General features: G+C 28.8%; 1 protein-coding gene across 1 annotated transcript in view; it reads left to right on the forward strand.

Moving 5' to 3' along the window:
- The first annotated feature begins 925 nt into the window (after positions 1-925).
- LOC108773814 (protein aubergine-like) overlaps positions 926-10937 on the forward strand; it is an 11767-nt gene continuing 1755 nt past the window's right edge. Inside the window, exons 1-10 of the mRNA XM_018539748.1 lie at positions 926-1018; positions 2377-2511; positions 3375-3404; positions 4838-4901; positions 5098-5262; positions 5957-6165; positions 6248-6433; positions 6508-6675; positions 7159-7438; positions 7550-7905. Of these exons, the coding sequence (XP_018395250.1) occupies positions 2404-2511; positions 3375-3404; positions 4838-4901; positions 5098-5262; positions 5957-6165; positions 6248-6433; positions 6508-6675; positions 7159-7438; positions 7550-7905 (1566 nt within the window). The 5' untranslated portion in view covers positions 926-1018; positions 2377-2403. The remainder of the gene's footprint in view (positions 1019-2376; positions 2512-3374; positions 3405-4837; positions 4902-5097; positions 5263-5956; positions 6166-6247; positions 6434-6507; positions 6676-7158; positions 7439-7549; positions 7906-10937) is intronic.

Raw genomic sequence — 10937 nt, forward strand, 5'->3', positions numbered from 1 at the left:
TGCCACATTAATGGTGCATTGTTGCCATTTTTTATAGGGACGTTCCTTATTCAGCTGAGAAATGCGCATAATGCATCGATTGTCCTTGTTTAATATTTGATGGGCAACAAGGATAAACGATCCGCGTTTTAGGAATCGGAAATTCGGCCAGATAACAAGAAGCTTATCTTGTAAATATTTATACTTATCCCTATTTAACATTTGATAAACGCAACAAGGATGTGGTGATTTCATGAGTGTTGCTAATAGCAGCCACATAGAAGCGCTGCAATTCGTCACGCATAAAGCGCATAAAGATAAAGTTGTCGTGTTAAACAAGGATAAAATGATTTTTCATGCGCAGCCTTTGGTTGCTAGCGAGTAGCATTAAGTAAGACGTACCACGTGGGTGAGAGAGGGAGACATATCGCTTACCAGGGGAATGCTAATGTTACTCCCTGATTGGCCGTTTCGAGTTTTGTTTCGCGTACCACAGCGTACCATTTTACCGCGTCGTTTCTTTATAGTCCTTCGATCTTCGATCAGTTCAATCAGTTCGGGCTTCAGTTCTGTACGTTGAGTCGCTGATACGATTGACAGCATTTTTTCATGACGCATCTCGTTAATTTTTGTGGTGTACCGATATCTGTACTTCCTGAAATCCTAAAACTGACGTCGATCGTGCTCGACGTGAATCGACTCGGTTCTTGAGACCGCGTTGGCGTTTGTAATATAAAGTCTGTAAATAGGGACGCACCACATGGTTTTTCAGGCGTTCAAACGAGAGACCAATCGTGCCGTTTCTGTGTCATACGCAAATCGTGATTGGATAGATAGACGCAACTTATAATGACGCAACTGTAATAACCGTTAAGTTATTTTGTACCGCGCGCCATCGGTAGATTAATATTGATTTCTCAGAAATTTTGGCGTCATTCGTCATCTCGATTTGAACTCGTCTATCTAGAGTCCTCCGACGCGTGGTCGCGTGGAGTTCGTGTGGCTTTGTGAAAAATAATTGATCTGGACACGTGCAGAGGTAAGTACGAGGTAAATAAAAGTAAGGCCGTATTAAAATTCTCGGAGCTTAACAGGAAATTTTTAGCCGCGTTAACGAAGGAAGTGAAATTTGGATCAGCACGAATTAAATAAATAAAAGGAAAAGCTTGGTGTTTCTCTGAGTCTTCTCACAGTCAACAGATTTTTGTACTTAACAGTTTTTGTATTCGAAATCTCTCTCCCCCTCCCCTCTCACTTTCTAATATGTATTTATCTCGTTTTTTAATAAAATATTTTCGGTTTTCAACCGACGCGAAGAAGCCTGTATTAGGGCTTCTTTTTTCATTCCTAGAATTTTCCTTCTCTCTTTAGAAAATCGTAAATATCAAATACCTGTAACTTACAAAAGTACATTTTAATTCATCTATGAAAAACATATTGTGCGATTAATTAACGGGTACTGACATGTCCACACATCATGGCTACGTTTATATTAGCTATGTAACATTAAACATAGAATCGAGAAATTTGAATGTTGACCTTCAGTTACATCGAAAGAGATCGTATTAATAATAATTTTATAATAACATGTTCCTATACGGAGTATACTAATTGTACATTTCTGAGTCTTGTAAAAACACGACGTACTCGTTTTTTTCGAAATGCTCCACATTTTGAGACGAATTTTAATACATTGGAAATATAGCATTATTTTTTAATGAAAATTTACGAGATACTCTGAATAATCCGATAAAATTGTAAATTTCCATCATAAATTTTAAGTATCTTATTTTCTACTAACTAAACAATTACTACAAAACATCTTCGGTGATATCTTCCTGCAGTTTTAATTTCTTAATTTTAGACTATAGTTTATGGGTGCCTTTTATTTCGTGACACTCATCAACACAAATGTAGTCATTCCATCTTGGCATTCCATAAGTAACAAAGATAACGATACCGGTGCCGACTTGCATCACTGATATCCATTTCCACCAATGTAAATTAACTTCAATTTTAGTTCAATTTACTCTTCATCTTTTTCTAATTTAGGACTAGAAAAAGGTGAAGAGTAATTCAAGTCAAAATTGAGGTTACATTGATGGAGATGAAAACCGTCCTACATTGTATATTTTAGCACAAGTGCAGATTAGATTTACCTAAGTTATCTGAGCCCAGTTTTTGAACATTCCAATGTTTATTGCCAGTAATTTATAATATGTGCTATAGATGTGTAGATTTTCAGTGAATATTGAAACGTTGATGTTTGTGAGAGCCAAAGTTGATGTTAAATCAAGCATTTTTTTTACCAAAAGATCCTGCCTAGTTTAAAGTAAGATTGATAAACTATGTGATAAATCAGGGGAATTATTTTGCAAATATATTCAAATTTAATAGGTTTCTGCTTTCATCATTAAAGACAAAATGTCTAAGCAAGAAGGAGATAAAGGTTATAATGATCCCTCTGAACCGTCGACCAGTAGTGGGTATCGCAGGTCTAAACCGTATGAAAGAGGCTCGTCAGAGTCATCGGTAAGTAAGACATGACACCAGTAAGAAGAAAGGTTTACTTTTTATAAATCTAAATATTAAAAGAAATACAGAAGATGAAGCGTACTTTTGACATTTTATAGGTTATTTTTACATTTTTTCTAGTTATACTTTAAATATTCAAAATCAATTATTTTATTTCTTATTTTAATGATATATTTATTCAAGAGATTTTTTTCCAAGTCAAAAAAAGTATACTGTTTCTGAATATAATTTGATGTACGTGAATCGAATTCAAATATACATTGCCAATATTGAAAATCTATATGTATAATGAACAAAGTGTAGTATATACTTACTGTAATTTTAGAGTGCTTTTCAGCAAGAGACATATAGTACAGTATAACAGTAAATCATTCTTGTTGTCTACAAATATTAAACAATGACATGATGACTGTCACTTGCTAGCAAGTTACATTAGACAGCCACAATAGAAGGAATAAGAAGTAAGAAATTTCAGTCTATCAGAAACTATGTACTCTAATGTATCTGATTTCTGATAGGTTGAAATTTTTTATTCCTTATTTCTTCTATTATAATATTGCATGTATAATATAATATATTGCATCCTCGGTATGCCAATTTGTGTGTATTGAACAATATTATTAGGCTAATATTACATTTGTCGTACAAAAAAAATAAATTTTATATTATATAAATGTAATATTAGCTTTATAGTATTAATCACATGTGGCAATATTATAGTTTGTATATATGATAAAGGCAATCTTTGAATTTTTAAAGAAATTTTTTCTATAGTTATTTTTTATTATTGTAAACAAAACTATAATGTACAATTGTATTTTATATATATCTTATAATTTAATATATTCTTTTTTTTACAGGGCTATCATCATCGAAGAGGATCAATAAAAGTATGATTTATAATATTGTTATTTTCAATATGATATTTAAATCTAATATAATAATATTTAAAAATTCAATATAATATAAAGACTATGAGCCAAAAATGTATATATTTAAATCAATAACAAAACACTAAAGAATATAATAATATAATTTAATAGAAGGCTCAACAAGTATAATTAGTTCAAAATTCGCAATACATTGAATTCAAACAGAGTAAACTTAACAATAAATATAAAATTCGCATACGTTTCGACACCGATCGGGTCATTTTCAATGTTAAATTAAAAGAATATAATAAATACATCGAAAAAACATTATAAACAATTATTACAGAAACAAAAGAAGCAATTGCTAAACAGACGTTTTGACCTCCCTTGGGTCATCCTCAATGTTAAACGTATAAATTCAAATGATAAATAGCAAACCTTATAAAATAATGAAGTTATTTGTTACACTCCTAGCTGCATCACATGAGATATTTGCGATGTTATTAACAATTGATTATTAACAATGCGATAATAGTTTTGTTCTCCACATTCTAGTCGAGACACAATGCGTTCAGATATGAAATATGATGTTGTCAAGTCAATACTTAAAAACTTTAACTTTTTCGATGTATTTATTATATTCTTTAGTGTTTTGTTATTGATGTAAATATATATTTTTTTTGCTCGTAGCCTTTATATTATATCGAATTTTCAATTTATTAAGTCATAATTATCTATATTATGTAATAATATTTGTTTTATATATGTTCAAAATACACTGTCGCTTATTAATTTTAATACCACATTTGTTGATTTCTTTGTAAAAGATAAATGTAGTATGTGTATTTTGCATAGAAATGAATCGTATAAGTCCACTTATTGTTACAAATATTTTCAACACTTGTATGCATCGTATTTATAAATTATTTATATAAGGATCTTTAACTAGTTTTGAGAAAACAAGCTTAACAGCCGAATAATTTAATTTTAGAGATAAACAAAATGCACGCGCAAGGTTGCGAGATGCTTATAGTGATATCAGGACATACTCAAAATTATTTTGAATTTTTAAAAACCGATTTGTGTGTCAATGTACATATACATTACTCGTTAATTTTAATATACTAAAATTGCCAATTTCGGAAATTAATGAATAAAAGAAACTAATTTATGATGACCAAGGATATTACATAAGTGAACATAACATCCATAGAATATTCTTATATTAAAAAAATATACAATATGAAATAATATACAACTTGAAATATGAAATTTATTTTAATTTTTTAATAACATTTTTATAATGTTCTATCTAAGAATATTTTGCACCTATAGGATACATTTACTTAAATTAGATTTATTTTTAGAGCCATAAAAACTATTAATCTAATTTATTTTAATAAAATCTAAAAATTTATAAGAATAAAAAATATGTTATTCTATCATAATAGGGCGCCTACTATGACGATTATGCAGTTCCATCTACATCCAAACAAGTTCCAATGGAAGTTTCGAGTAAGTTTTTTATAGAGATCTTTTTACCATTCTCTTTTATCATTTAATTTTTCTTAATTATTAATCTTGTTATATAAAATTTGCATTTTTAATTAGAAGCTACAAAAGATTTAAAATTTTTTAGTATTTAGAAAAATACTATAAATTTAAATTAGCCGAAATTAAAAATGTTTATGTATAATGATTAAAGGTCAAGTTAAAACCGAAGTTAAAACCGAAGTTAAAACCGAAGTTAAAATCGAAGTTGAAACCGAAAGTGAAGTTGAAATGAAAAGTGTAAAAGCTGAACAGAAGACAAGTTCTCGACGTAAATTGGAACCTGTTTTTGTTACTAGACCCAGTACCTTAATCTCTAAAAAAGGTTAGTATAAAATTATAACGTATTATGCAGTATATATGTATAATGTAAACAGATTGTTCTGAGATTTTTTCTATATAAACTTTGACAATATTCAACGAGATTATCATTTAATACGAAAAAAATATTTTGCAAATGCTTCATTAAAAAGTTACAACAAAAATTTGTAATGTGTTAAAAAAATAATTTTATCTAGTGTTTATTTCGAATTGTTACCTGTTCATATTAGTACATGCTTATATTGATATAATTTTGTGAATTTTCATTTTTTTTTAATCTTCGTTATAAAAGTAATAAATCAAAATTACTGCATACAATAGGGAGTTTTTGCAATACCGTCTAAATAGATACAGTGAACGCTAAAGTCACGTTATCCTTTTCTTAATTAGTTATGAAGAAAAAGATAACGATCTTAGCGTTCACTGTATTTGGATAAAACGATATTGCAAAAACTTCCTACTAATATCAAATACAAATTTAGATAAAATTATCTTTTCATACATTTTATATTTTTGTTATAATTTTTTTCCCACGTAAGGATTTCCAGTTCATTTCCTCTACTCTTTATAAGAATATATATTTAAAATACAATATTTTATGAAAACTTATGGAATACTTATTGAATATTTGTATAATTTGCAAAGACATGCTAGAAGAAAAATTACCATTTTTATAATTAATTTCTATTAATTTATAGGTAAATGCGGTAGACCAATAATTCTTCGTTCAAATCACTTCAGACTACCTACGGTACCCAATTGGTGTCTGTATCAATACAGAGTAGATTTCGAACCCGATGAAAGTCGTACTTTTATTCGTAAAGGCATGCTTAAACTTCATACAGATAAAATTGGTCCATATATCTTCGATGGTACTATCCTGTACTCGAGTAGCCGTCTACCAGATGTAAATATATCAATATATCTCATACTGTTGCACAAGTGGATATGCGCTATTCATTTTTATGAATATGTATGAAAAATTTCAGAAAATAGAGCTAGCATCAATAAGGAAGTCAGATAATGAACCTTTCAAAGTAACTATATATATAGTTGGGAAAATGATGCCGGATAATGCACATTATAATGTCATTTTTAACATAATAATGAGGAAATGTTTGGAGTCTTTAAAATTGCAATTGGTGGGCCGCGATTACTATGATGCTAAAAATAAAGTTAGTAAAAAATTTATGAATATTTTGTCTTTATTTTATTGAATTTAATAATTTTTGCAATAACCATCGTATAGTTTAGTGTACATCAATTTCGTTTGGAATTGTGGCCCGGTTATGTTACATCTATAAGACAGCACGAACACAACATTTTATTAAATGCCGAAATAACGCATAAAGTAATGCGTCAAGAAACTCTGTATCATATATTGATGGATTGCTACAAACGTAGTAATAATTATAAAGTAAGTAAATATTTATTTTTATATATTTTGCATTTTTTATTTTTAATTTCATATAATGTAGCTCTATTTATTTAAAAACTTATTAAAATTTAATTTAAATTTTTTAAAAATGTTTTATAAATTTAATTTAAATTTTTTTAATAATCATTTAAATTTGTGACATTTTAAGATTGCATTCAGCGCTGAAAAGTAATAAAGCTTTATATAAGTGTACATACGTACATGTATATTATTTATATTGTTTTTCATTTATAAACAATTCAATTAAAATTTTTTTTCATTTTACTTTTACATAATAAGATAAAATAAAAAGTAAATTTAAAAATATCAAAAATTTCTTAAATTTTCTTTTATGAACAGTTTTGAAAGATCTTTTGATAAAAAATTCTGCTTAAAAATGGTATTTATCATAGATTATATGTATATTTCTGTATTTTTTATTTTTATATACTCTAAAAATAACAAGAATTCCATATATTTTAGACAGAATTTTGCAATAGTGTGATAGGGATTATGGTACTTACGGACTACAATAATCACACTTACCGAATTGAAGACGTAGATTTTGAAACGACTCCTTCTTCGACATTTCCAATGAAAGATGGAAGCCAAATATCTTATCAAGACTATTATAAAAATAAATACAGAATACAAATTTCAAGTCCCACGCAACCTATGTTGGTGACAAGAAGCAAACCGAGACAACGAAATGCCGGGCAAGGAGATTTAGTTTATTTAGTTCCTGAACTTTGCCGTGCTACAGGTACGTTTTACACTTGACGAATATATATGTGTAAGTTTTTGAATTAATAAGTATATATATATATATATATATATATACATAAATTTGTACTAATGGAATTTTTTCTTACAGGTTTAACTGATAGCATGAAAGAAAACTTTCATTTAATGAAAGCTTTAGCAGTACATACTTGCATTTCACCTAACGCCCGTATAGATAAACTTATACGGTTTAATAGTAGACTTCGTCAGGAACCAAAAGTTTTACAAGAATTGAAAGATTGGAATATGGCGATAGACAAGAATTTATTAGAATTTCCTGGTCGCATATTAAGCTCAGAAACACTTTTATTTGGCAATAATAGACGCATAAGTAGTAGTATGACAGGAGATTGGACTAGGGACATGCAAAGAGCAAGTTTATATACATGTAAGGAGTTGAGGCATTGGATAGTATTTGGAAGTAATCGAGACTATCGTGCTATAGAAGTAAGTAATTTTCATTAAATGGATATCTCTCTCGAACAAGAGACGTAATAGTTCCTTTCCATTTACATTAATTTTCAGAGATAATTTTTTGTGATATTATAACTCAATTGAATACATATTCCTTTTACATTCTGACAAGTGAGATTCAACTGAATTTTTATCTACAATCTGCACAGGATCGAGATCGTGTGCTTTACTGACACTGGCAAGAAAAAAAGAGACCCAAAATTGTCCCTTCAATTTTTATGGGCTTTATTATATTGTTTTTCAGACAAAAATAAGTGGTACATTCGAAAAATTCGTATTACTTATTCTCGTCTAGAAAACAACACACTAAAAATTCATTAACATCAGAGAGGACAGTTAAATCTTTTTTCTTGTGAGTCTTATAAAGCCTTACTTTATAGAGATTATACTTAAAAGAGATTTTAGAGTTTTATAAAGCCTTACTTTATAGAGATATACTTAAAAGTGAGATTATAAACCTGTGTCATATGTGATAATTTTTTGTCAAAGTAGGCAAGTTGTGAAGTCATAAATCTGAGTATGAAATATTCAACTTGGGTCAAATTCAATTTCACTTATGTGTAAATGGAAAGTAACTAATATCACAATGAAATTAATCATGCATACAAGATCACATACACACATACGTACATTCTTTGTCAAGTTTGCCACTCATTCTAAAATTGTATTTGATGTAGAAAAACACAACTGTAGGTTCAATAAGCATGATATAGAAACAAGGGTATGCTCGTGCACACGTTCACGCTAGCCAATCAGAATTGTTAACAAGCTGTGACATGCGTCATACGCGATACATTTGAACGAGTTATTTCGTGCACTATTCCAAGTATGCTTTCCTGGCATATTGTTCGTTTTCCGAATATAATTCGTGTATTCTTTCAGTGTATTTGTACAGCTTATTTTGTCCTTCTAGTGAAAATCCAATCCTCATTCTAGTATGTTAACATAACATACTGACGCTAATTAGGAAGGTTTATCCCATGCAGCTAATGTATGGCAACCATATTTCACGGATACAAACCACTCCGGATTTTGCAAGCACGAGTGTATCGTAGGCAATAGTATTGAAAATAAACCAAGTAAAAAATAAAAGAAAAATATTCTTCTCTTTAAACATAAAATTACGTTTATCACGATTAAACATTTAACATAAAAAAATATAGATTTCGTATTTGTAATAAAAACTTCATGAAAAATAGAAAAACAAATAATAGTATATTATATAATACGTTTCAGCATTTTTGAAGCTTCTGATATGAAATTAAAGTAAATTTTTTAATTATTTTATATTTTGCACTTTTATGTGTCCGCTATTTCAAATTTATAAAATTTGACAATAGATTTGTAATCAGACTCCATGACAAAAACAATCTTTAAAATGAATTTAATCTTATTTCCTTTTTTTTGCTTCATGTCCGTAATGGATTTGCCATCTTAAATTCTGCCTTTGTTTACATGGCTTTCGATAGCTTATGTCTAAAGCTACATTTATATATAAGATGGTTTTTTTTACGTCAAGTACAATTTTGGAACGGTGGGTGACGGACTTGACAAAGAATGCCATGCCCTATATATGTATATATAATTCAGGGAATGGAAGTAACTCGTTACTTGTAACGAAGTTACAGTTACAAGTTACTTTTTTGGTAACTTTACTGGTAACTGCGTTACTTTCTTTTTTTGGTAACTGTAACGGTAACGAGTTACATTTTTTGGGTAACGGTAACGAAATTTACAGTTACTTTTGTCGTTACTTTGCACACGATTGAACACGGTTCGATTGGATACATGCTATTTATAGCGCTTATCAATAAGACTTGAAAGCCCTTAGACATTCGGCCGTTATGATTCAGTAATTATTTTACACTTCTATCTTCTATGTAATACATAGGACATACAAATATTTCAGTTTGCTGCATATTTTACAGGTTTTAGAATTACAAAATTGTGTTTAAAAAAAATTAAAAAATAAATTAAATAATAGTAAAATGAGAAGGGTTATGAACCCAAAAGCGAAACAGTTTAAAAGACGATGACAATAAGTGTCGAAACGTCGTTTGTTTTTATCTTTGTATTGTTCTAATATATATTTATACATTTAATTACATTGTCATCGTCGTTCTTATCGGAAATAAACTGTTTCATTTTTGGCTCGTAACCCTTCTCATTTTACTTTTATTTAATTTATTATTTGAGCCATTCTACATTGTTTTTTTTTTTTTTTAAACTGAATATTTGTCAGTATTACATATAAAAAAAAAATGCAAAAGTACATTTTTAAATAGATTTTGGAAAAGTAACGAAAAGTTATTTTTCAAGTAACGGTAACTGTAACGAGTTACTTTTAAAAAGCGATAACTGTAACTGTAACTAGTTACATTTTTTACTCGGTAACGAGTAACTGTAACTAGTTATTTTTAAAAAGTAACTTTCCATTCCCTGATATATATATATACATATATATATAAAAGAAATAACCAAAATTTAAGAACATATAAACATGGATTCGAAAACTTTTTTTTCCTAGTTATAAACATTTTTTATTTACGTTGTATTTTTGTTGGACGATATGTTTTACTTCGATGTTTCATGAATTGGTAGAGGAGGACCCCGTCGCTTGGCTTGCAGGTTCTCCCAATTTAAATCCTTTGGATTTGTATTTAGATAGGGAGATATCTTAAGACTCTTTTGTATATGATCCTGTTGCTACTATGGAAGTACTCCGAAATCGTATTATCGCTGCGTATAAAAAAATACGAAATACTTCGAGAATTTTTGAACGTCGATACGAAGCATGCATTGATACGGAAGGAAATCCTTTCCAACAATTTCTGTAATAAAAATATACTATATATTATAAGTAAATAAAAAATATTTATAACTTGGAAAAGAGAAGCATTTCTGAACTCATGTTTATATAATTTTTTCTTCCTTACAATGACTGAAATATGCTCTTAAAGTTTGATCAACTATTTCTGAAGCACCCTGTATATATATATATATAT

This window comes from Cyphomyrmex costatus, unplaced genomic scaffold (genome assembly GCF_001594065.2).
Source record: "Cyphomyrmex costatus isolate MS0001 unplaced genomic scaffold, Ccosl1.0 scaffold222, whole genome shotgun sequence".
NCBI lineage: Eukaryota > Metazoa > Arthropoda > Insecta > Hymenoptera > Formicidae > Cyphomyrmex > Cyphomyrmex costatus.